Source organism: Mustela erminea, chromosome 19 (genome assembly GCF_009829155.1).
Source record: "Mustela erminea isolate mMusErm1 chromosome 19, mMusErm1.Pri, whole genome shotgun sequence".
Classification (NCBI taxonomy): domain Eukaryota; kingdom Metazoa; phylum Chordata; class Mammalia; order Carnivora; family Mustelidae; genus Mustela; species Mustela erminea.
Genome location: NC_045632.1, coordinates 34,660,548 through 34,686,279, shown reverse-complemented (window position 1 = coordinate 34,686,279; position 25,732 = coordinate 34,660,548). Strand labels below are relative to the sequence as shown.

At 54.5% G+C, this 25,732-nt stretch overlaps 2 protein-coding genes across 12 annotated transcripts; one reads left to right on the top strand and one right to left on the bottom strand.

Moving 5' to 3' along the window:
* Window positions 1-1,528: 1,528 nt before the first annotated feature.
* Window positions 1,529-18,363, bottom strand: USB1 (U6 snRNA biogenesis phosphodiesterase 1). 6 transcript variants are annotated; one of them, XM_032324240.1, is made up of 7 exons: window positions 18,172-18,363; window positions 17,107-17,273; window positions 14,755-14,938; window positions 8,773-8,826; window positions 7,532-7,637; window positions 6,197-6,280; window positions 1,529-5,179 (listed from the first exon to the last, which is right to left on the bottom strand). In XM_032324240.1, exons 1-7 carry the CDS (start codon window positions 18,279-18,281, stop codon window positions 5,048-5,050), a joined length of 837 nt encoding a protein of 278 aa, XP_032180131.1. In that variant the 5' UTR covers window positions 18,282-18,363; the 3' UTR covers window positions 1,529-5,047. The 6 variants fall into 6 exon arrangements, 5 of the variants coding, with proteins under 5 accessions (XP_032180131.1, XP_032180132.1, XP_032180133.1 ...); XM_032324241.1 differs by having other exon boundaries at window positions 1,529-5,152; XM_032324243.1 differs by having other exon boundaries at window positions 5,071-5,392.
* Window positions 18,364-18,400: 37 nt separating this feature from the next.
* On the top strand, window positions 18,401-25,316 carry ZNF319 (zinc finger protein 319). Of its 6 annotated transcripts, none has more exons than XM_032324237.1 (4): window positions 19,273-19,360; window positions 20,157-20,276; window positions 21,542-21,639; window positions 21,793-25,316. In XM_032324237.1, exon 4 carries the CDS (start codon window positions 21,794-21,796, stop codon window positions 23,573-23,575), a length of 1,782 nt encoding a protein of 593 aa, XP_032180128.1. In that variant the 5' UTR covers window positions 19,273-19,360; window positions 20,157-20,276; window positions 21,542-21,639; window position 21,793; the 3' UTR covers window positions 23,576-25,316. The 6 variants fall into 6 exon arrangements, with proteins under 6 accessions (XP_032180126.1, XP_032180129.1, XP_032180125.1 ...); XM_032324236.1 differs by adding an exon at window positions 20,488-20,581 and having other exon boundaries at window positions 21,542-25,316; XM_032324235.1 differs by lacking the exon at window positions 19,273-19,360 and adding an exon at window positions 18,401-18,679 and having other exon boundaries at window positions 21,542-25,316.
* Window positions 25,317-25,732: the final 416 nt, after the last annotated feature.

Genomic DNA, 25,732 nt, shown 5'->3' with positions numbered 1-25,732 from the left:
GTAGGGGTCACACCCTGGGCTTCATCTGCAAGAGATGGGGGTCTGGTGCACCTTCAGGGTGCAGGAAGTGGAGGCGCCGGGCGTGTGTTGGTGAAGGACATTTTGGGAGAGAGGGATGGGTATGAGGAAAACTGCGAGGCCGCGAAGGGTTCGGGAGGGTTTACTGAATCAGAACAGATTCTCTGAAGACATTGTTTAAGTACTTCTATAGTTTGAATGAGGTTTGAATCATTTAGTTACTTTTTGGCTTCTTCAGACCAAGTGAACAAAGCAGAGCATTGTGCATCAGAGAATTTTGTTTCTCTTGCCTTAAGGCTCCCCTTAGGTGGACTCCAAAGAGGCCCCCATAGGGCCCACTGTGAAGAGAGTTTCTGGTGAAGTTTTGCTAATGAGAAAGAAAGTGGACAGCATTTGGCTCTAGAAGGATGGAGTCAGCAGGAGTTTTGAGGAGAGCTTTCAGTCGGTTGAAAAGCTCCCTGACCTTTACTCTTAGGAACAGAAGTACCTGGGACTCTAACCCAGCCTCTGTTCCTTACAGAGATGGGCCTCCTTGAATCAAAAAAACCTAGGACTCATCTGGCCTCTGTTGACCCAGGATCTAACGCAGCTTCTTACAAACAGCTGCTTGCTTGGGACTCTGACCCAGCTTCTAGAGAATATTCAGAATCCTAAGAATCCAAATCCTCTCCGTGTTTCAGGGGACATTTATTCAAAGCAATGGGCTCCGGAGTCAGATTCATCATAGGATACCCAAGCCAGCAAACAGAGTGGAGACAAAGGGTCTAGGTGCACACCATGAAGCCTGGTTGTCACGTCTCTGAGTCTGATGCTGGTTCTGGTTCACATCTGGGTCACGGCATCAAAAACCGTTAAGGAGAAGAAACAGAGTCAGAGAGAAGTTAAAGCAGTGAGGAATAGATTTTACGGGAAAAAACTCTCAAAATAGGGAAAGAGACTCCAGGGAAGACCTGGGCTCAATTCCCAACACAACCAGAACAAGGGGAGTTTATAGGCAAGGGGCTGGGTTGGGGGTGGGGGGTGGGAGGCATTGGTGGATGGGAAATCACTACAAGGAGCCAGTGAGTCTGGGGTGGGCTCTGGCTGAGGCAGGCGGGATCACCTGGGGATAGTGGGGATGGGGGGCATGATTGGATTATCAGGGATGGGGATTTCTCCCTAAACTGATTTAGCTGGTTTCTTGCCAAACTGAATTCTATAGCAGCAAGTACACAGAGGGGCCTTATTTCTTCAGGGAAAAGGTTGGGACAATTTTATCCATTTCCACTACCTTTTCTGTGGGACCCCTCATTTGAGAAATGGATTTCTAAATGTTTTTAAAGATGAAAGTATAGTTGACAACGAGGTGTTCTATTACCTTCTGGTGTACCACACGACGATCGAACAATTCTATAACTGCACTGTGCTCACCGTCATCAGTGGGGTGGCCTTCTAAATTTTTTACTCTGAAATGTATGGTAGGTGTCAGAAATGGACAGCAGACTTGTCTTGGTTTAATGGAATGCATTGCAATCTTTCACGATATTTATTGCCAATTGGTCAATTTACAAAGAAGGATTTGAGGGGCGCCTGGCTGGCTTAGTCGGTAGAGCTTGGGACTCAGGGTTGATAGTTCAAGCTCCACACTATAGGGATTACTTAAAAAAAAAAAAAATCTTGAAAAAATAAAATAAATAAATAAATAAATAAATAAATAAATAAGTTTGAGTTTAGGAGGTTTTCAGTTAAGAGAGGGACCCAGGAACAATGAGTAATGCTCTTACAGGCCTGTGGTCAGCTTGGTAATTATTTTCTCTCCGTTGGAGGTTCCTCTCCTGGGGTAAATCCTACTTAAAGAGGAGGCATCCCTTGTGACCCGACCTTGAAGCCCCCAGTGTTTGGGTTCTGGCCCCTGCAGGCTCCAAGGTGGGTTTGAACACCTGTCTGTCATGGGGGCCTGTGGCTCTGCAGGGTCTGACCAGTACCCAAGACCTGAGGGGACTGGCCTTCTGTTACCCAGCGTTAAACCTTCCCCACATTTCGATAATACCATTTCATCTAGAGCCTCCCGCCACCCCGCCCCTCTTGTTTTCTTGGAGCCTTTTGGGATCAAAGCGCCCAGCTTCACTGTGAGCCCCTGAGGGGTAGTGAGGGGTTGAGCAAACAGGTGGGGATTAGAAGCCAGGCCTGGGGTGGGGGCGGGGGTCTGCCTCAGCACTCATTTACTGGGCGATCTGGAGCAAGTTGTTTCCCCTCTTTGGGTTTGTCTCTTCACTGGTAGAAGGAGGGTTCTGGTTCAGGTGGTGGCCGAGGTCCCTGTAAAAGCCACATGCTGTGGGTCAGAACCAGGCCCTGGACCCCCCACCCCCATCCTTGGCTGCCACCCCCGCCCCCCACTTGGCCTCTCAGGCTCCCGGTACCAAGACAAGGCATAAACAAACAAGCCGAGGTAATTTCTCTCTTCCTTGGAAACAAAGCTGGGGTGGTCTGGAGAGGCCTGCGGGAGAGAGCCAAGAGTGCCAGGTGGAAAGGGGCCAAGGAGGCCTCGAAGATCACTTCCCTGCCCTGCAGGGAACATCTGAGGACACCCAGGCCAGATGTGTTGATTTTGCGCTCTCTTTGGTGTGAGAGAATCCCCATCAGGAGCATCTCCCTCTTCCGAGTCAAGCCTGCCAAGGGGTGGACCCCAGGCTGCGCTGGTCTCATCGTCTGCCTTCGGATCACATCTCCTCTTATGGAAGAGCCCCAGCTGCTTCTGCACTGTCAGCCGAGCGCTGGGGAGCCGGCGGCTGGGCTCCGCGGCACACTCAGTGTTTGGGCTCCTGCCAAGCCCTGCCGCCCAGCCTCCTGCGGCCAGCCTGGCCCCCTCCCCCCTCAGGGACTCTCTGGCTTCCTTCCTCCATCGCCACCTGCCAATCCCTACTGAAGAGCCCCTTCTCGATCTTGGCCCATTTCTTCAAGTTGCTGCACTGTAATTCCATCCGGGCCACATCCTCCCCTGGGACTGGCGCAGCCAGCCCTCCTGGGTTTGTTCATGGTGGGGCTGCCCTCCTGGGGAGAGCCAGTGGTCCTGATGAGGAAAATCGGGTGGTCTGGGCCTACAGAGCCGCCTAGGTGGAGGCTGGCTTCGACGCTGAGGTTAGAACCTGCCGGAAATCAGAAATCAGGATGTTGCTTGTACTTCCCCAGTGTTAGAAGTGCAGAGCTGGGGATGGGGATTCTTCTCCAGGTGCTCTGGCTGCCCCCTGGCTGTAAGCACCTGACACAGAGCTGGTGGCCCTGTAAGTGTCCACTGCACAGGATACTTGCTGTGTTCCTTGCAGGCCGGGAAGGAGGCTGGGCTTCCTCTCCCTTTCCAGCGTGACCTCAAAATCCATACGAACCGACTGCCCAGTTGGAGTTGAATCAGCAGATCAGTGCAGTGGAGTTGGGGAATCAGGCACAGAAAGTGAGTTCCCACATCTTTGGGCTGGGATTGGAAGCTTGCCTCAGAGAGCCCAGAGATGCTGGAGGCAGTGAGAGCTGGCGTGGCAGGTCCCCTTTCCCCAGGCCTGGGGTGAGGAGGGGAGAGCAGGCCTGATGGGGAGCCCCGGGGCAGGATTGAGGTCAGAGCAGAACAGAGATAAGGGATTTCAGCTGTTCTTCTGCACAAGTGGAATACCCATTCCTCCCCAGTTTACTTTTTGGGGCGGGTTACCAGGAGGACAGAGGAGATGGTTCTAGAAAGGGCTCTGAACGTGTTGTAGCAGCGTCAGGTCTGAATGCCTGTGCTTACACTGATGAGGAGTTGGAGTTCCCCCTCACCCGGCACAGGCCCTGCCCTGGGCCACATGTGGTCTGTGCCACTTGTCTGGGGTGCAGGCCTGGCAGGCCGGGTGACCCCCACTATCAATTTACTGAGACATCATCAGTGCCTCCTCTCACGGCCACTCCAGAGCCATAATGGGGACTCCCAAGAGTACCCCTGACACTGAGTGGCATGCTGGAGAAGGTGCAGGCAGAGGACAGTCATCTTGTCACCTAGCTGAACAATAAACAGAAGCAGTCCCAAACAAAACCCAAAATTGAAACTGGAATTTTTACTGGAACATAATTGAAAACAATAACATAAAAATATCTCTCATCACCAGAGATACAGACGACAATTGGAGAGGACTGGTCTTTTGCTCTGGTGAAAGCCTGATGGAAAATAAAAGGCCCGGACAACCCATGGCCTTTCCTTGGAGCCCCCCTCAGAGTGCCCATGGCAGGCGGCTGGAGGCAGTGGAGAGAGAACTGGGGGAAGGCCTTGCCCCTCCACCTCTTTGGGAAAGCTGAGGAGAAGCCAGAGGCCACAGAGCGTTGGAGGGCTGGCTTAGAGCCGCCATAGCCAGGCCAAAATGAAACATCTGCTTTTGGTTCCCCAGGCACCTGGCTGGGGGCGAGTGGGAGGTAGCAGGTGGGGGGGAGGGTGGGGGAGAAAACTGAGGCAGAAGCACAAATCAGCGCTCTGCACCTTGGCCCTGAGATGGTCTCCGCTGGCTCCAGAGGGGGAGACCAAAAATAAATAAAAACGACGGACTTCAGGGAAGGAGGGTGATGGACCCATGAAGACACGGTGTGTCCAGCGCGAGTAGAGAAGAGCCAGGGGAACCCTGATGGAGGCCAATGGCCTCCAGATGCAAACAGCCGATGGGGGGAGGGTGTGGGGGGGAGGGTGTGGGGTAGGGGCTGTTTGTAGGAGGCGCTACAGTGGGGTTGCGGGCTGAGTCTGGATGGGCTCACCATGACCCTGACTTTCTTTTGTGCCCGGCAAGTCTACAGGCCACAGATCTAGAACTAGGAAGCCCAGGCTGCCCTCTACTGGTGATTCCTGATAATGACCACACATAGCAGGGCTGAACAGCACCCAAACCAGCTGGGAGTAAACAAGCCCCCAGGAACCACCAGCAGTGCCTGCGCTCCAGTCCAGGCCTCCCTCTGGGAGGCTGGGAGCCTCCCCAAGTCTTGGAGCAGGCTTCTCCATCTCTGCCTGGCCTGCAGAGGGGCCTGGGATGAGGGTCTCTCGTGCTCACTTCAAAGGCATGGAGAAGAACTTGTTCCCAGACTTGCAGCGGACCTGCTCGGCATGCGCACGCAGCACCATCTCGGGGTCTTCAAACTCATCCACAATGTTCTTCCACCGGAAGATGAGAAAGGACAGTCGCATTAGGGGAATCAGGGACCCAGAGGGCACTGTGAACAAGATCAGCCTACTAAAATCCTTCAGGGGTTAGGCACTGCGGAGGGAGGCTGAGGGACGGACGCACAGACTCCGTGCTTAGGAGTCTTGTCTCATCAGCTCTCAGTCTGGGGAGGTGGGTCCTATCATCCCAATTTTGCAGAGGAGGAAGTGGACGCTCAGAACCTGATAAAGCTGGAAGGGGGATGGGGTCTGCTGGAGCCTGAAACCAGGGCTCTTTACCCCATGGCCTGACTAGGCTAAGAGCAGAAGTGGCTCTATCCTCCAGCACACACTTTGTCTGGCTTGCAGTATGTTAAAAAAAAAAAAAATTCACATTAGTGCCAACATTTGAAAATGAGAGATTGCATATAAAAGTCTGGATTTCTGGTCTCCCCTGAAAAACAGAAGAGCCAGCGACATGGTCCACATTCCTGCATGGCAGGATCCCCCACTCTCCTCTCCCTACGGTGGAGGAGTCCCAGCTCCTCCGAGGGCCCTGATGGGAAGAACTGTCTCATCTACTTAGCAGAACAGGAGGGTTACCAGGGTGGGTGCGCCTCACGCCTGGCACCATTCACTCATTTCCAACACCTACCGGTCCCTGCTGGACACCTGAGCCTTAGACCTCTGGGCAAGGGGCTAGGACTTCAGGAGAGGCCTACAACATTCTCTCAGATCAGTGGTGGAGGGCAGTGCTTCTCAAATTTTAACGTGCATGCAAGTCCCTAGAGATCTTGTTAAAATGCAATTCCGATGTCTTAGGTCTGCGTTTAGGTCTGCACTGGGGCCAGAGTCTGGATGGCTAATAGGCTCCAGGGGGCTGCATCCAAGGGACTGCCGTCTGCGTAGCAAGGTGAGGTGATAGGGGTCTCCTTGCCCAGATTCTGGTTTGCACACATAATCCTCAGGGCCTGTCGCCAACCCTCCCACTCCCCAACACATGGCCTGTCACTCCTGGCACTGGGCGCCCTCTGTGCTCCCGCACTGCGAACACACCTGTAGTTCCCGCAGGCACCGTCCTTCCAGGGGGAGACGCGTGTCCCCCACACACCAGGCCAGACTGACGTGGAATGAAGGGTCCTGTGGAGGAACAGCAGGGAGGCAGGAGGTCGTCTGGATGCCTTGGCAGGTGCAGACGTGACAGGAGGTCTGTGACCGTTGTCACGGTATCCTTGCCGGAGCCCTGGCCTGCTCCATGAGGGTCTAGACCCTTAGTGCTGACCAGTGTTGTTCCCAAGCACCCTCCGCAACTGAAAGAGCTCTGGGTTGGCCCCAGCTGTGGACTGAATTGTGTCCATGACCTCTCCCCTCCCTACCCACCAGATGCCTATGTTGAAGCCTCAACTTCCAATATAATGGTATTTGGAGATGGGGCCACTGGGAGACAATTAGGTTCAGAGGAGCTTTTCAAAGGGGGGCCGTCGTGATGGGATTTGTGCCTGTATGAGAGAGGGCAGGACGCTGGCTTCCTCTTTTTCTACCATGTGAGGACACAGCGAGAAGACTGCTATCTGCAAGTCAGAAAGGGAGTTCGCACCAGAAGTGGACCATGATGGCACCTTGATTTTTGACTTCTAGGCCCCAGAACTGTGAGAAAAGAAATTTCTGCTGTTTAAAGCACTCCATGTAGGGTATGTTGTTACGATGGGCTCAGCTGACTAAGACAGTCCTGCTTCCAGAGGCTTTCCCTTAACGGTCATTAAATCTGGGACGTGGACGAGAATACAGGCTCCAACTCTATTTTCTGATCTAGAACATTTCAATAGATGACATACTTTCTAAGATGAAGTGAACAAAAACCAAAATGTCTAAAATTATGAGTAATAATCTCCACTGAAATTCATACTCCTATGCCTCAGCAAGGTTTTAAAAAGAATACATCAAGCAAAACCAAGGGCCCTTTAAGGACCTGATACTCAGTTTGGAGTCAAATACCCCTGGAGGGCATGGGGCGGGTGAGGTGCTGAAAGGCGGGAGAAGCCACCACTCTTCTTGGTGTGTCAATTTCACTAAAAAAAAAAATCTGGGAAAACTACTATTTCTGAAAAAAGAAACATGAACATGGATCCATATGGAGCAGAATGGGTAAATCTTGTGCACACTGAAGATGAAACAAAAGATTTCTATGAAGCGTCGGACTTCTGACGGGCTGCACCTGAGTGCGCCCCTGGCTCCTCTACTCGCCTGTGTCCTCTGAAGTCTGGCATTTGGGACGCTTCAGGGGGGCAAGTTCTGGAGGGCTCTTCAGTTTGCTTCTAACAAGGGCTCCTTTGAGGATGGTTTGTTTCCACTTTTAGGCGGGCCAGTGGAGAGGAAGAGCCTGTTTATTACCTGGTAGAAAGTGGTGAGGTCAAATTCCTCCATGACTCTATCTACCTCCGAGACCAGGTCCAAGAACTGGGGGTGCCCGGAGGTGACCTCAAGTCCGACAAAGGTCCTAGGGGAGGGCAGAAGTGGAGATAACGTGGGCATGAGATGCAACCCCTGAGAACACAAACCATCCCCACTGAGGGCAGGGGAGGCGACAGGAAGTAGTCAGGTCAGAGCTGGGGGTTCTCCCTTCTCCCCTTTTGGGTGCCTCGCTTGCCCGCGCTCTGAGCTGGTTCTTTCCTCTGTCCCTAAACCTTCCTTCCCCAGTTCTAACCACAAATCTCTCCTCATTCCTGGGGGCTCATGACCCTCGAGGAACTCCTTCATCTGCCCCTGCCACGTGTCTACAACCCCTCACATCACTCCTGAGTCTGGACCGTTTCTCAGGGATGAGGCTCCTGGGCACGGGCTCCCCTCCCCTCAGCTCTCAGACATGCTCCCTCATCTTTAAAAACCCTGCCATGAGCCCACATCTTTAGCCAGACACCCTCCTGGTCTCAGTGAAACTTATTAGATGACTTGCCTACTGTCACTCTCTCTAATCCCTCACCTCCTAGTTTCAACCCACTCCACCACTTCTGAAACATGCTGGGCTCATTGGTGCCTCACGACTGCCCAGTGATGGACGTATCAAGGGCAGGCGTGTGACGGCACGGAAATGAGAGGTTATGGAGATGATGGTATGAGCTAAACATTCAACTGGGGACGGAGCTGGGCAGAAGCCCATGTTTTTTTCCAGTGGCAGGCTTTTGTTCACTTTACCAAGATGTTTTTCTCTACCTCTGCCCCCCTCCCCTCCACATTCCTCTGGTTATTTTTCTTAATGAAAGGTTCAGATTTGGGAACAGCTGCTTTTGTAGTCATAGAGTTGGTTAAAACACAAACAAAGAGGGTGCCTGGGTGGCTCAGTCGTTAAGCATCTGCCTTCAGCTTAGGTCATGATCCCAGGGTCCTGGGATCGAGGCTCACATTGGGCTCCCTGTTTGACAGGAAGCCTGCTTCTCCCTCTCCCACTCCTTCAGCTTCTGTTCCCTCTCTTGCTTTATCTCTCTCTCTCTTTCAAATAAATAAATAAAATCTTTAAAAGAAAAAAACACAAACAAAGAAAAAACTGGGACAGAAAAGGCCAGAAGCAAAGCGCCCTTTGAATCTTTACTTCGAAGAATTTGTAGAAGGAACTGGGGGCAGACGGGGAGACCCACCTGGTTTTCTCTTGATTGGTATAAATCTTTACCCGGTTGGCAGTAAAGAAGAATCTGGAATTTAGAAGAGGAAAGACCATGTTTCAGGAAGAATAATAAGAAAAAAAAATCTGAAAAGATTATATTAAAAAAAAGGACTTTGAAAATACCATTAACTCACTGCACCCTTCATTTTGTTATCCTATTATACAGGTGGTATAACTGAACCCTAAAATACTAGAGCTGGACAAGGCCTTATGTCATCACCCAGCTGAAGTGACACATAACTTCATTCAGATGCTGGCGAAAGTTTTATTAATAGCAGTTCATCCCAATGAACAATGAGACTATTTCAGTTTTACTGCTGGGAACTGAGAAAGTCTTATTCATCAAAGAGGAGATAAGAGACGAACATTTCCCATGTGCCAGGGGCATGAGCTGAGGGAATCCTCATGCAACTCCGTGACGCGGGCGCTGTAACTCTGCCCATTCCACAGACACGGAAACTGCGGTCAGGTAAAGTTGAATTTGGTAAGCCATAATCTTAACCTCAGTCTGTCTGATTCCAAAGCCCTTGCTGTCACCTATGATGCTTTAATGAGGGGAAGTGGGTCTCAGTTGGTGTGCAAATGGGGCAGAAACACCTGCCCGCCCACATACCCACCCACCCCTCAGCTCTGTTACACAGGGCCCATTGGGTTCAGTCAGTAAGTCCTTTCATTCTGGCTGGTTCCTGCTGTATTCTCTGAGACACTAGATCTTAGGGGGGCCCCCTGTGGACCAACCTGGCAAATCCCACTATAGGAAATGATCACTGATGGCCTCCAGGCCAAGGTTCCATGTGACAGAACACAACCACCCGCATGCCAGGCAGAATCTCACAACCTGTCCGGGGCTCAGACTCAGTGAACTTTTGGCCTCCCCATCAGCCTTCAGCTTCCTAATGCATCTCTTCTGGGGAAAATGGAAGGGGCGACAGAAACAGCAGGAGCTTGGTCAAGCATCAGGTTTACCCAGAGCTCAGCAAGGGACTTGACAAACATCCTGAAGTGGACGCTGGAGGTTTGTGCCCAACTGTGAGGGTTAATGTTATGTGTCAACTTGACTGCCCGGAAGGATGCCCAAAGGGCTGGTAAAACATGGAATCTGGGTGTGTCTGTGAGGATGTTTCTGGAAAAGATTACCATGTGAATTTGTGAAAGGAATAAAGCAAATGGCCCTCCCCAGTGTGGGAGGGCATCGCTCAATCCATTGAGGGCCTGGACAGAACAAAAAGGCAGAGGAAAACTGGCGCTCCGACGCTCTCTGAGTGGCGACATTCATCTCCTGCCCTTGGACACTGGACATTGACTTTCCCGGTTGTTAGGCTTTTAGGCTCTATTAGGACTTATACCATCAGTCATCTCCTACCCCCAGTGCTTCCCCCACCCCCACGCCTGATTCTCAGGCATTTGGACTCAAGGCTGAATGATACCACTGGCTTTCCTGGTTCCCCAGCTTGCAGATGGCAGACTATAGGATTTCTCGACTTTCCTAACTGCGTGAGCCAATTCCTATAATAAATCTCTCTGTATCTCTATCTCTGTCTCTATCTCTATCCTATTGGTTCTGTTTCTCTAGAGAGCCCCAACACAGGTTTCGGTACCAAGATTGGTTCTAAACCAGGATTTTAAGGTTGAGTTTTCTGAATTGGTTCTGAGGCTTCTGGAATTGGGTCTCTAATCTGATTTGATTCAAAGACACTACTGACTATTTCTAGTAGTAAATCGAGCGCTGGTAGTCCACGTGGGAACCGATTATAGAGACGTGTACGATATCTGCACTGCATCATCCCAGGCAACCATCTATTAGAAGGAGCTAAATGACTGTATGATACTTTCTAACAGTTTGGGGGAAACTACGGAATATAATGACATGACATTGGTTGTTTGCTCCTAATGTGGCCAAAGTGCTAAAAGAAAAAGGTGAGCTTGGGGATTTCTGCACTCAGGCAGCATCAAGGACCTAGGAACCTCTAGGTGTGCCCTGCTAGGGAGACCCTCCTGTCCCATAGCCTCAGGGCTGTAACTGCAGAAAAAAAAAAAATCAAAGGTGGAACCGAGTGCTGTGATTGGCTGAATTACACCAGTGGAACTCCCAGCTGTGCTTACTGCTACCGTTTAAGTGAGGGCACTGCCTGGGAAAGAAGGGGGATTCTTGGAAGGGGCACGCGTGGGAAGCACTGAGCCCCTAAATTCTTACGAGCTTTCCTTCCCAGTGGAAGTGGCCCCCGACAACAGTGGTTTGGGCTTTGCCACCTCCATCTGTGGGGACTCAGCCGGCACTGAGGGTTACCCTGCAGGAGGACGGTGAGGCTCCTCCGGACCCACTCCCGCTACCCCTTTGTTTCTATTTTTTTTTTTTTAAAGCTTTTTTATTTTATTTTAATTTTTTCTTTTTTTAATATTTTATTTATTTATTCGACACAGAGAGAGAGAAAGAACACCGGAGCAGAGGGAAGAGTCAGGGAGGAGGGAAGGAGAGAGAGGGAGAGGGAGAAGTAGACTCCCAGCTGAGCAGTAAGTGCGACTTGGGGCTCAATCCCAGGACCCTGGGATCATGACCCGGACTTAAGGCAGACCCTTAATCGAGCCACCCAGGTGCCCCTTCCACCCCCTACTTTGCTTCTAGACCTATAACTAAAGTCCTGGCAGTCCCCTAAAGGTGAGGTACAAAGTGGGACTTGTGAGATGTACCATACTTCCAAAGTACTACCCGAGTATTCTGATCTACATGAGCAGAAATCCAGGAACGTGTGTGGTTATTAAAGGTGTGGGATAATGGTACAAGCCTCACAGAGTTGGCTTAGGCCGATTTCCTGATGCGGGCTCATGAAGCAGAAATCTGGCCTGAATGCCACAGCTCGGGGGATGGGAAAGGATCTCACAGTTTGCTGGGTTAGTTGCCTGAAACGTGGACAAGGGGTGGCTCCAGTGAGGGAGCTGGAGACACCCAAGCTGAGAGGTGGGTGTAGTTACCATGGAAGGCAGCAGAGCCTCGGGCAGGCCTAGGGTACTGGCTAATTGTCAGGGCGCTCCGAGAAGTGAGCTAGACAGGAAGCCTGCGAAATTCTTACTTCATCTGTATAAGCAGAAACAGTGCAGGCCGAGTGAACAAAGTCTAATCCGATCATAAAAGGGAAGTCACGGATCCTCAATTTCCAAACTTGAGCCAGTTTATGGACCCAAGACCCCTTGAATGAAGGGAAGGGCCGGTCCCTTTGAGGAAGGACCCTGGTATACTACTAAAATTTTATAGTTCATTTTTTCCCTAGCCTTCTCAAAAGGGACCTATGGCCTTTTGCCAGGGTAATTGTGCATTAGAGAAAAGGAAATAATCAGGCTTTCTGGGAACTACCAGATAAGGCCGTGAACTAATTCCAGGAGACCAAAACATCACTGTGGCTCTCTAGTCAGAGTGGGGGCTCATGGAGGCCAAGTGACCTATGGAATTTCAGCTCAGGCCTGTCTTGGTGGGCCCCCAAACCCAGCCTATGGTTATTTCTCCAGTTCTGAAAGCATAATTGGAATATACACTCAGCGGCTGGCAGAATCCCCACATCTGTTCCCTGACCTGTGGAGTGAAGGTGATTATGGTAGGGGAGCCACCTGAAGCTACCAGAACTGCCTCGACCTAGGAAAGTAGTGAATCAGAAGCAATACTCCATCCCTGGAGGGTTCGCAGAGATCAGTGTCACCACCAAGGACTTGAAAGACACGGGGGAGGGGATTCCCACATCTCCACTCCACTCTCCTCTCTGGCCCGTGCAGAAGCCAGACGATCTCAAAGAATGACAGTGGGTTAGAATAAGCTTAACCAAGTCCATGACATTGATGATGACACTGTTGATTGGGCCTAATGAGTGGCAAGTAGCCACTTTTCCAGATTTCACAGAATCCTGGCTAAGACGCCAACCAACCCCTCTTGTCCCAGGAAACTTGCATCGGAAGGCAGTTCTCCCATTTTTTGCTGGTGGAGGAGTCTCTACCCCACTACCCCGGAGGTACACACCTGCCCCAGGCCTGGCCACTCAGAACACAGCATTCCCTCAGTTGCATTAACAGAATCAAAGGTGCACTGCCCACTCTTGGCCAGAGGCTCAGTCAGACAAACTTGAAGAGGCCACCTAGCTTGGCTTTCTCCAGGACACAGGGGTGGAAACACCCTGTGCTGGCAAGGAGAGCCAGCCCGGTGACCTAGGTGCTGTTCTCTGGTCCCACAGGCAGCAAGAGGATAAGCGACATCTGGGCTCCCCAGGGACCAGTAATTCTAGCAATGGCCTGTGGGCAAAGTTTCCAGAGGCCCCAGTAAGGGACTTGTCCAGGTGAAGGACCACTGCGTGCAGAGGAGCCCAGCATCATGGCTTCCTGCCACAGGTTTTGTTCTCACATGGTCCTCACGGCCCAGATGCATGCAGTGTGGTGATAAAGTCCTTTTTGCCAAAGTCATGTGGCCCCAGACCCAGCTGACATTCGACCTCTACCCAGGGAACAGAGCGGAAAGCAGGTAACTGAAACAGCCTCACGTAGAAGGGGACAGCGTTCTGCTAGCTGAACTCACGTATGGAGAGCCTGTTAGCCAAGTCAGACCCATCAAAGTTGTTCCTGACTTTTGCTGAAGCTCTTAAGAAAGAGGGCTGGCTTTCCAGACCGGTAGACTGGCAGCCCCAAGCTGCCAGAGGCCTCTTTGCCTTTGTGAGGAGGAAGCCCACACAGAGAGGGGCAGAGCTAAGAGATGGTGACAGTCAGGTGCCGTCTTCTGGTCACCCCAGTGCACTCACACATGAAGCCAGCGTGACTTCTGAACTTTTTAGTTATACCAGCCTATGAACTCCCCCTCAGTTTAAGCCACTTTGGGCTGGATTTCTGGTATCTGTGACCAGTACGTCCTGACTAACAGACATATTGCTCCATCAGTTTCGTAGTGATGATCAAAAAACGGGGCTGGGAGAAGGGGGTACTGAATGAGGTGGAGAGAGAAGTTTTAGTCCCAGTTCTCTGGCTGACTGAACTGGAACGAATCCCTTCCTCCGCCGGCCCTCAGAAAGGGCTGAAGCAAACGGGCAGTTCCCTACCTGGGTGAAGTTCGTCTACGGAATTCCTGGGTCTGAGGCCTCCACACTGGGAGTGTGGGGCTTACGCTAGAAGACTTCAGTTTTTCTCCTACACAACTCCACATCCAAGCTTTTGAGTAACACCTTTTCTGAAGCAGGGGCTCTGCAAAGAAAACCACCAACTGGATGGCTTCTTGGGCTCCTTCTGGAACCAACACTCAGAGGATCCCTCTCTCCTCCTGCTCATTCAACAAACATCCATTTGATGCCTACAGTCAGCAAAGCATCTGGAGCAGAAAGGTGGGGAATTCAGAAAGAAGGGGTGCTCCTGGGCCTGCGGGAGCTTGGCTCCCCAGGGGACAAGGACCAGATAGGCATGAAATGAGCACAAGGGTATAAGCTGCCCCAGTATGAGATGATCCCAGGGACTGGGGAACTCTGGGGGAGATGCCAAATTGGAGAGCCTCTGGGAAGGAGCAGGGCTTTGATATGGCTAAGTACAGGAGGAAAGGCACTCCTGTAGGAAGAAGAAATATGCATAGCTGAGGAAAGAAAAGTTTGAGGCTAGCCAACCAAGCCAGAGGCGGGGTCCAGGTCCCATCCTTCCCCAAGCACTACGCCAAGGCCCGCATGACCTCATTTTACTCTCATAGGTCCCCTTGGAGGCGGCCACCACCGCTCCCATGACCTGCCCACAGGTAAGGATTCGAGGCTTCCAGAGCTTCTGTGGCCTGTCCAAAGTCACCCAAGGTGGGGTATATGGTAGGCTGCTCCAGATGTTCAGTGTTCAACCTTCAGGTCTGGTCTGCTGGCTAGGGTAGTACGCCCCACACCTACAACCACACAGTAGCTTAGGACAGGAAGAGGAGCTGAGGGGAGGAGAAGCAGAGGAGGAAGCACCAGGCACTCACCGCTGGAAGGAGGCCAGGCGGTCCTTCAGAGCCTGCACAAAGGGGATGATCCAATGATGCCGCAGCACCACGCTCTGGGACAAGCTGACGTGGAATGCCTCCATCCGGACCAGCCGGGGGACACATGTCTGGGCGTGGGCCAGCAACATGTCCAGCAGATCCAGGAAGTCCTCCCTCGTTTCATCTGGAGGCAAGAGTGGATAGGGCGGGCCATTCTCTTAGCCAGGGCCGTGTGGCTGAAGGAAGAATCCCAGAAGGCAGAGAAAGGCCTTCGTTACTCTGGACTTTTGGGGACAATTACTTTGAGAGCAGCCTAGCTCTATGTAGTTTAATAGGATTTTTGTGGTTATAGAAGTAACATACATATGCTCACTGTAAAGAGTTCAAGTACGAGAAGGAAATATGCAAAGGAGAAAGCAGGGCCTCCTGAAATCCTATCACCTAAAGCAGCGGTCTCCAAATTGTTTTGATCACCTGGGCCATTAGGAAACAAACTCACAAGCATCCCTGCAACAAACGTGTATTTATTTATGTTGCAAATGTGCATGTTACAAAATTATGTCCACTGTAAAATGTACACTCTCGAGAATGGAAATATTTATTTATTTATTTAAAGTTTATTTCTTTTTTGGTTATCTCCATACCCAACGTGGGGCTTGAACTCACGGCCCCGACATCAAGTCGTATGCTCTTCTGACTGAGCGAGCCAGGTGCCCCCAAAACAGAAACTTTAAAAAGATGAGATAAAAAGAGATATATAAAGAAGTTCTAATACTTTTCTTCCAGATGGGTCATCCTGACCTCTCCCCAGGGGGCATACACCCCACTTTCAAGACTACTACCCTAGAGATCAAGACTGCCGGAGTTGGATGCCTTTCTTCCCAGCCTCTGCTCAGTGCTTATCCTAGTGTACACATTTTATTTGTTAAAAAGATGAGAGTGTACCATTCAAACTGTTCTTCCACTGGCTTTCTTCATGTAACACTACAGGGTGGACAGTCTTCCTTTCAGTGCAGCGGGCAAGCTCATGGTCACTGGTCCACAGTAATCCATAATCACAAACAACACTTCCTTTATCAGTCCCTATTAGATGTTGAATCTCCTGATAAATATTTAGAATGCTCCTAATTTTTCACAACGACCACCACTGAATGTTCACATATTCTTCTTCTTTTTTAACCAAATGTGGGCCTGGAGCTGCATGGGTAACTGCTTGCGCCCCGTATGTTAGTCAATTTATCCCAATGCCCTGGTGAGCAGGCAGTGTAGAGACTCATTCTTCTGTGGATGGGGAAATGGAGGTTCTAAGAGTTGACCTAATTAACACAAAATACTAAGGGCCACCACCTACTCTGTGTATTGTGTTAAGAGCCTGACATAAATAGGGCGCCTGGGTGACTCAGTTGTTAAGCGGCTGCCTTCGGCTCAGGTCATGATCCCAGGGTCCGGGGATCGAGGCCCAAATAGGGCTCCCTCCTCAATGGGAAGCCTGCTTCTCCCTCTCCTGCTCCCCCCGCTTATGTTCTCCCTCTGTGTCTCTGTCAAATGAATAAATAAAATCTTAAAAAAAAAAAAAAAAAAGAGCCTGACATAAACGATCTGATTTAATCTTCACAAAAGTCCTAGGAGATACAGATTTCTATAATACCCATTTTAGAGATAAAGACACTGAGGCTCTGGGAAGTCCAGTAACTTACTAAAGGGTGGCATTATGTGCCTGCCCTTCACTCATGGAGGCTGGTGGGGGCGGGAGGGGAGACCTGCCCAGCATACCCAGGAAACTGAGGCCTGGGTATGCTGTGCCCAGCATACCCTCTTAGGAATAAACTGCCAGCTACAGCCATACTCCGGGATGGCCTTGACACTCTGCCCTAGACTCTCCCTTGGTCACCGCCTCATGAGTGGGAAAACATTATACCCAGAATTAATTAAAAAAAAAAAAATTTAGGCAATGAATTCGAAACTGAAAACAAATTTACAGAAAAACTCCCCAATTTTCTCTGCTAAGTCCATCTCTTTCCTACCATCCATGTCAGAGGTTTCTGGCTTGTTCCTCCTGGTTGGGGCCAGCTTCCTCCCATCAAGAGGTACCTGTCAGAGGTGCCTGGGTGGCTCAGTGGGTTAAAGCCTCTGCCTTCAGCTCAGGTCATGATCCCAGGATCCTGTGATCAAGCCCCGAATCGCAGCAGGCTCTCTGCTCACCAGGGACCCTGCTTCCCGGGGCAACCCCCCCCCCCCCCACCTACTTGCGATCTCTGTCGGTCAAATAAATAAATAAAATCTTTAAATTAAAAAAAAAAAAGAAAGAGGCACCTGTCAGTCTCAGCCTCTCGCCCTTTAGACGTTACTCACATGGCACATAGACGTGGGTAGCCCAGTTGCCCCGCTCATGGGGGAAGGTGCGCACCCGGCCTCCATGTTTTTCCTGGTCGTCCTTGGGTTCTCCCTCAGTGTCTAGGAACATGTGCAGCACACTGTCGGGTACTGGCAACCTCTGGCTGGGGAGAGGGCTCTGGGAACTGCAAGAGAGAAAAAGGAAATGAGCACACTTAGCCTCCTGACATTCTCTACCTCTGTAGCTACAACAACAGTCATAACCCCTTATTCAGGGTGACTGTGTGCATCCATTTCCCACCAGGTGCTGCAGGCAGCTTCTAGATAACCACAAAACTCCTTCCCCAGTACTGTCTCACTGGGGTCTCCCAACAGCCCTGGGAGGCTGACTTTAGCTGGGGGCCTGGTTTCCACGGGAGACTACTGGGCTGCAGGCAGCACAGTGTGGTTCACATTCCCTAGGGTAGACAAGCCTGAACTGGAGTAGCGCTTCCTAGCTTTGGGGTCTTGGGGCAAGTCATGTGCATTGTGTAGGCCTCAGTTTCCTCATCTGTAAAGTGTATCCCGACCTGATAGAGCTATTGTGAGATCAACAGAGATGCGGCTGCTTGAAAGGCACTCTTAAAAGCACCAGGCGTGGCACTTGAGAACAGAAGCTCCACGAAGTCAGACTTCGACCGTTTCGTTCACTGCGGAGCGTCCCAGCCCGAGCCTGGAGCAGAGCGGGTGCTCCAAGAGTATTTACCGGAAGAATGAAAACACTCTCCAAATGTGGAAACAGACCTAGGATGACGCTGTGGGTGCGCGCCAGGAGATCCCGGCGGCACCAGGAGATCCCAGCGGCCAGCGCTGGAGGCTGGACCCGAGCCCACGTTTCCTGCCTCCTCACCTTGGCCTAGCCAGGTGGGGGCACTCTGGGGCTGTGTCCTGGGCTGTCCTCCGGACCCTCCTTCCCGCTGTGCCCCTCTTCTTTCCCTGGCGAGCCGCCCCGCATCATTGCCCCTTTTCCCCCAGGACGCTCGGGTCTCGTCGAGGTGTCGCGCGAACCAGCGCCCTCCCCAGAAAGATCCTCTCGCTCCTTACCGCCGGCAGCCTCCAGCTGCGGGTCGCGCCAGGGCCCCGGCCGCGGCCTCGGCCTCATCTTCATCCTCCGAGCCGCTGCTGCTGTAGCCCACCAGGGGCGCCGCACTCATGGGGCCTTCAGCACAACAGGCCTTATCCGCGAGCTATCGCACCCGGAATTCCGCTGCGCCGGAAGTGCCCTCCCGGGGGCGGAGCCAGGGGAAGCACCGCCTCGGGGCGGGGACTGGAGGGGCGGGGCCCCACACGACTCCGGCGGGACTCTACCACTCGGACCACGCCGCTTGCCAGCTCGCAGCGCCTTGACGGCTACCTGGAGCTTCCCGGAACCCCACACCTAGCCTCTGTGTGCCCATTTCACAGATCGCTCTGGGCCCTGAACTCTCTGTTCGCTCCTCTGTCAGCAGCCATCCGCGACCAGACTTCCTTGCCGCGGACGGTCGCTGGATCAGCGGTCAGCGCCCTAGACCCAGCGGAGATCACTGCCCTCGAGGCCCAGACGGGATCAGAGGTCCGGGACACCCCTCCTCAAGCCGGTCCAGGGTCCGAGCTTCGGGGGCCCGTCTCCTAAGAGCAAGCTGAGCAGTCAGAGGCGGGTCAGTTCCAGAAGATCGGAGGGTCTAGGAGACCCCTCCTCTCAAGAGCCGGCGTCGGGCCGCGGGTCGGGCGCGCCTCCTCCCCTAAGGCCGAGCAGGTTGGTGGGAAGCGGGGCGCCCTCCCTGGGTCAGCTGAGGCGTGCAGGCCAGGCAACTGGAGAGCCACCCCGCACGCCCCACTGTCCGACCCGGCCCGGCCGCGGGGTCCCCGGCAGGGGGCGGCCTCGCTCCGTGCCGCCCGCTCCTCCTGCAGCCGCCGCCGCCCCGGCTGCCGCTCCTCCCCCGGCCCCGCCTCCCTGGCCCCCGCGCCGCCCGCCTGTCCGCCGGTCTCTGCAAGGCCGTCGGTCTGTCCGCCCGCCCTCCCGGCGCTCCTCCGCCCTGGCCCCGCTATTCCGGCCACGCACGTCGCTTCCTCGGTTCCGGCCGCCGCTAGCCCGTTCCCCGCCCCCAGGCCGGCCGCCGCCGCTACTCGAGGCCGGGGATTGGCAGTGCGCGTAGGCCGCGCCGCCGCCGCTGGAGCCGGAATAAAGGGGCGGCCGAGAGAGCAGCCGGTCGCCACTCGCCCCGCGCCTGACCCCGCGGGCGGCCTGGAGCAGGTGAGCGGCGGGGCGCTCGGGGCTGCGTCTGGGGGCCACTCCCGCGCCCGCCGCACCCCTTCCCCAGCCGGCCCGCCTGCCACCACCACCTCCCCCTCTCCACCTCCGGCCCGACCCGGCGGCCTCCTGAGCTCTGGGGCGGCCCAGGCCAGCCAGGGCGCGTAGCTCCTAACCGGGCCCAACCTGCGGCCCTGGGGCCTTCTTCGGGCCCAGTCGCCTGCGGGGCTGGTTCCTCTGGCCCGTAGCGGCCTGGCCATTCCTGGTGAGGGCTGACAGGAGGCAGCCCAGCTGGGCCGGCTGGCATTGCCGGCGGGGAGGTGATCGCCTTTCATTCGGTTTCCCAGGGAGGAGGAAGGGCTGGCGTGGGGCGCAGGTGGGGGCCTCCCTTTGCCTCCCTTATCCTAGTCTCTCCTCTTTGCGGCACGATCAGAAAGGCCTCCGGGCTGCACCCCTGGAAAGGGCAGGGGTGGGCAGCTGCACTGGGGGCCCGGGATCCGGAACCCTGGTTCTGGCAGCCATTCATGCGGGAGGGGGGAAAAACATCATCTGGGTTGGCACATCCGGACCTAGACTGAGCTCAGGGTAGCCCCTCTTCCCTCTTTCCTGGGGAGGCTTCCTACCTTCTTGCTCATGCAACCTGCTGCGTCCACCCTGAGTGGGGCTCCTTTCCTTCTTTCCTTCCTGGAAGATGCTGTGGGTGACAGTTTTTGGTCTGACTCTTGGGTTTCTTGGGCAGAACAGTTAGAGGCAGGGCTGGCCTGTGAAGGCATCCCCCTTTTCCTCTTTTTTCCTTCAGGAGAAAACTTAGAAACTTTTCGATGTTTGAGGCAGAGAAGCTGGAAACCTGAAAGTCGGTTGCATGTAATTCTAAAAGTTCCTCCCTCTCGCTGTCATTACCTTCTGCTGCCACAAAGTGGTGAGTTAGAGATTTGCCTGGGATGGGTGGTCTTTACCTTCCATTGATTACCCAAAATGTTAGAGACTTGGAGCCAGGGAAGGCAGTTGTCTCTGGAAAGGTTGTTTTTTTCCAGGTTGTCCTGGGAAGAGGAGAAATGCTCTGTGTTTAGCATGCTTCTTTCCACATTGCCAAGGGAAACTTCTGATTGATTGCCTACTTTTTCCTGCAGGCCTGGCAACTGTGATTTGGAGGATTTAGGAGTTTGGGGTGCTCTGGGAGCTAACTAGAGCAGGGATGTTCTGCTGTGGAGACCTCCAGGCTGGGTGGGTCTATGGACCAATCATTGTTACATTGGCTCAGGTCTCCGCAAGGCCATCCTAACAGTTGTTGGACAAAGAATAGGCACGTGGTCAGTGGTCAGGATGGAGGGCCTGGGGGATAGTTGAGAGGGATGTGGGTCAGCCCCTCACAAAATAAGTTTTTTTTTTTTTTTAAGTTTTTTATCTATTTGACACAGAGAGAGAGAGGCAGTGAGAGGGAATGCAAGCAGGGAGAGGGGGAGAGGGAAAAAGCAGGCCTCCTGCTGAACAGGGAGCCTGATGTGGGGCTCTATCCCAGGACCCTGGGATCACGACCTGAGCCACCTGGGCACCCCACAAAATAAGTTTTTTGAGATGGTCCTCAGTTCCTCTAGTTGTTTTAGATATTGGCTGCCTGAGGCCATTTGCCATTGGGGCTTCGGGTCTAGAAGGCCTGGTTCTCCGTCCCAGCTGGCTATTACCCTGAGCAGGGAAGTCCTGGGTTATGATTCAGGGCAGCCAGGGGAAAGGAGTTGGAAGGCCTCAGGGTGTCCTCCACCAGTGCCTCTCTGCTTTTATCTAATAACATATTGGGCTTCCAAGTAAGAATTTTATTTGCAAAAAAAGTTAAGTTGCTGAAATTGGTTTGGACGTCGTGGCCCTCCCTCTTCCTTTGGAGCATGAGCAGAATTTATGACTTCTTGGTATTAGGGGCAGATCATCCCAGACCCTTATCTGTGAGACAGCTGACCAAAGAGGGCTGGCTGGAGGCTGGGGAGGCAGGAAGATCTCTTTGCTGGAGGGGCTGAGCCCTCAGCAAACTTCTTTGGTCCTGTGTGAAGAGAGTGGGTCTTCCAGCCCCGAACTCTGCCCTCTTCCCTGATGTGTCCACAGTGTTGGCAAGTGCGGGCAGAATGGGGAGAGGGGTCCAGGGACCAGCTGTGTATCTCTCCGTGAAGCTCACGGTTTTTCTTTTCCCTCCAGAACCAGTCATCAGGGAAGGCAGAGCCCCTCCGGCCTCGAGGGCACCCTGCTTCGGAGAGCCACGCTAGCCTGTAGGCAGAGCCTTGTGGTCCGCCTAGGTATTAACCTTGGGCTGTCTGACCAGTCCCTCTTCTGTGCCTTGTCTGAGGTTTTGGTCCATACCTGATCCTGGGCAGCTTCTCCCTGGGCTGGATCGCCTTAAGCGGGAAACTGAAGCCATTACTCTCCAAACCCTGTTTCATCTTCCCAAGCATGTCGGAGAGCTGGCAGCAGCCCCCGCAGACGCAGCCGCAGCAGCCGCAGCCACCACAGCCTCAGCACCACGCAGAGCCCCCACCGGCCCTGGCTGAGCACACCCTGCCCCCGGGCTCGGCTGAGAACCCCCTGGGCTGTGCGGTCTACGGCATCCTCCTGCAGCCAGATCCAGGCCTCCAGCCCCCGCAGCACGCGCCCCTGCAGGCGGCCAGCGAGCCGGGCCCCAAGTGCGGCGTGTGTGGCCACGACCTGGCGCACCTGTCCAGCCCGCACGAGCACCAGTGTCTGGCGGGCCACGACCGCTCCTTCCAGTGCACGCAGTGTCTCAAGATCTTCCACCAGGCCACGGACCTGCTGGAACACCAGTGCGTGCAGGCCGAACAGAAGCCTTTCGTCTGTGGTGTCTGCAAGATGGGATTCTCACTGCTCACGTCACTGGCGCAGCACCACAGCGCGCACAGCGGCACGAGCGGCCTGGTGAAGTGTTCTATCTGCGAGAAGACCTACAAGCCGGCGGAGGCAGCAGAACCCGCGGCCGCCGCCGCCGCCGCCACCCCCCTACCCCCAGCCCCCGCGCCGCCGCCGCCACCGCCGCCGCCCGCCGTGGCCCCTGGCGAGCAGGCCGACAAGCCCTACAGCTGCCCCATCTGCCAGAAGCCCTTCAAGCACCTGTCGGAGCTGTCGCGGCACGAGCGCATCCACACAGGCGAGAAGCCGTACAAGTGCACGCTGTGTGACAAGAGCTTCAGCCAGTCGTCGCACCTGGTACACCACAAGCGCACGCACAGCTCGGAGCGGCCGTACAAGTGCGCCGTGTGCGAGAAGACCTTCAAGCACCGCTCGCATCTGGTGCGCCACATGTACGCGCACTCGGGCGAGCACCACTTGTTTCGCTGCAACGTGTGTGAGCTGCACTTTAAGGAGTCCTCGGAGCTGCTGCAGCACCCGTGCACGCCGAGCGGGGAGCGGCCGTTCCGCTGCGGCGAGTGCCAGAAGGCCTTCAAGCGGCCGTCGGACCTGCGGCAGCACGAGCGCACACACAGCGCAGAGCGGCCCTTCAAGTGTGACCTGTGCCCCATGGGCTTCAAGCAGCAGTACGCGCTCATGCGCCACCGGCGCACGCACAAGGCCGAGGAGCCGTTCAAGTGTGGCCTGTGCGAGAAGGGCTTTGGGCAGCCCAGCCACCTGCTCTACCACCAGCATGTGCACACCCTTGAGACCCTCTTCAAGTGCCCCGTGTGCCAGAAGGGCTTCGACCAGTCGGCCGAGCTGCTGCGGCACAAGTGCCTGCCGGGCGCGGCCGAGCGGCCCTTTAAGTGCCCGGTGTGTAGCAAGGCCTACAAGCGCGCGTCCGCCCTGCAGAAGCACCAGCTGGCGCACTGCTCGGCCGCCGAGAAGCCGCTGCGCTGCACCCTGTGCGAGCGCCGCTTCTTCTCGTCCTCTGAGTTCGTGCAGCACCGCTGCGACCCGGCCCGCGAGAAGCCGCTCAAGTGCCCGGACTGCGAGAAGCGCTTCAAGTACGCGTCCGACCTGCAGCGGCACCGGCGGGTGCACACGGGTGAGAAGCCCTACAAGTGCCCCAACTGTGACAAGGCCTTCAAGCAGCGCGAGCATCTCAACAAGCACCAGGGGGTGCACGCCCGCGAGCAGCAGTTCAAGTGCGTGTGGTGTGGCGAGCGTTTCCTGGACGTGGCCCTGCTGCAGGAGCACAGCGCCCAGCACAGTGCTGCCGCAGCGGCTGCAGAGGGCGCCTACCAGGTGGCTGCCTGCCTGCCCTGAGTGCCGCCCAAATGCGCGCCTCCGAGCGCCCCCAACGGCCCCTGCCCCGCACTCTACCCGCCGTGCCCTCCGCTGGAGGGTATGGGCAGAGGCTGGGTGGGGGTGCCCAGCACTCCTGGTACCGGCCTGGAGGTAGGGTGTGGGGAGCCAGATTGCTGTGGCTGGCCCTGATCCCACAAACCTCTTTCCCATTACAGGATTCCCTTACTTGAGAGCCATCAGCCTCCCTTATCTCTGGGGGCCTGGAACCAGGCTGGAAGTCAAGTGGACTGTCTCAATCCACCCCAGGGAGGGATTGGTGCCAGCCCCACCTCCCCAAACTTTTCAGCCTAATTAGAAACCAGATGGGGTAGGAAAGAGGATGGTCGTGGTCAGGCGTGGGAGAAGGGCTAGATCCTGTTTGTGGGCTGGATGTAGGGCAGCTGTCCTCCAAGTCCTGTTTGAGGGAGCACGCGGCTTTGTGATATAGTCCTGGGGACCAGGAAGGGCGGATGGTGAGCCTGAGCCGCAGGCCTCTTCATCTGCTCCAGCTAGGGACCGGTGTGGCCTCCCAGGGGAGGGCTGCACATCTGTGAGTGGGGTGGGCCTGGAAAGAATCAGCCCCTCCAGAAGGAAGGAGGCAGAGAAGTTGTCTTGTGACACACTCGGCCAGGGACAGTGCTGTCCACAGGGAGAGGAGGAAAGGCAGCTTTCGTACTGAGGGCTGCTCCTGCTATACAGAAAACGCCCCTCCTACCTTTGCAGCATGGTACCACGCTCTGGGGAGTGTGTTCTTGGCCTGACAGAACTACTGATGTGGAAGAAGGGGACTGTTAGACCACCTTGGTGCCTGGGAGGAAGCAGGGCCAAGTCCATGATCTTACCAGTGGACGGAAACAAGTGCCCTCCCCCTTGAATGTGTGAACCAAAGTGTCAAGGGCGGCCCCAAACAGCTTGCCCCAGCTCTGCTTCTGGGCTAAGACCAGGCCTGGGCACCCAGGGTGGGGGAAGTGCTCTCCTAGTGACTCCACAGTGCTCTCCTAGCCCCTGGGAATCCTCCCCATCAGTCTGGCTCCTGGCCTGGACCCCGGTGGTCTTTCGCTGCCAAGCCAAGGTGCCCTGGACATTATCCTCTGACTTCCAAGGCCAGAGATTCTCTCTGGGGTCCTCCGGGGGTCCCTGTAGGTCTCTGCCTGCCCACGAGGGCTCATGGAGTTAGGGGTGCCCAGAGTAATAGGGAGCAGGCCAAGGAAGGGGTTGTTAAGGGAGCCAGTAGGTGCCTGGAGTTGACTGAGATTGCTGGCCGGCAGGGGTGGGGGCCTTCGGGAAGCCCAAAGGACCTTTATTATCAAAATGATTCTTCTGAACCCAGCTGTGCCCCTGCCCCGCCCTCTTCCAGCCCTCCCTGGGCGTGGGTCTTGAAAGACTTTAATCAGTGCTCACACCAAGGGCCCAGAGGAGCAGGGAGGCGCGCCTTGTCTCGTTCTCACCTTGAGAAGGCTGAACAGCCCACATCCGCCTCCTCTCTGGGCCTGGGCTCCCTTCCTGTGCCTGCAGAGAGGGGCTGGTCCTTCCCCTCGGTGCTGGCTCTCAGTCACAATGCCTCAAAAGACATGGAACCCAGGCCGACAACAGGCCCAACTGCTAATTTTTCCCTTTCCTTTTGCTTTCTAAAAGCAGTTGTTATACTGTTCATAACATTGTATAGTTTAATTTCATGTCATTTTGGATCTTCTATAAAAATGTGAAAATTTGGATTTTTAAACAGAATGACTCCATTTTAGATAGCCCCTTTTGATGTTAATATATAGTGAGTCCAATGTATGCTTTAGAAGTAAAGACATTGACCATCACAGACCAAAGCACTGCTCATTCTGGTCATTCTTCCCCTGGGGAGTGATGGGGCATGGAGAGAGAGACAGAGGGGTACAGGAGCGGGCGGCCTCCCGCCCTGCTGGAGGTCTAACTGCGCCCCGGTGGAGGGAGCCAGGCTGGGAGGGATGGGCAGCTTGTGGATGGGGAGAAGCCGGGAGCCTGGCATGGCAAAGCCTGAATGGTGGCTCTGCCCCTGCGGGAAACCAGGGCTTGCTCAGTGCCGTGGTGGCCTCAGCCAGGAGCCCTGACCCAGAGGACTTCCTGCCCTTGCCCCACTCTCCCGTGGCCGTCCATCTGCGTGTC

Coding starts and splice junctions, on each gene's coding strand:
- USB1 (XM_032324240.1), bottom strand. CDS start 18,281: ATGAGTGCGGCGCCCCTGGTGGGCTACAGCAGCAGCGGCTCGGAGGAT. Junction 7,638..8,772: donor ACCAATCAAGAGAAAACCAG/GTGGGTCTCCCC, acceptor GCCCTCCCCTAG/GACCTTTGTCGGACTTGAGG. Junction 5,180..6,196: donor GGTGCCTGCGGGAACTACAG/GTGTGTTCGCAG, acceptor CCCCTAATGCGA/CTGTCCTTTCTCATCTTCCG.
- ZNF319 (XM_032324235.1), top strand. CDS start 21,794: ATGTCGGAGAGCTGGCAGCAGCCCCCGCAGACGCAGCCGCAGCAGCCG.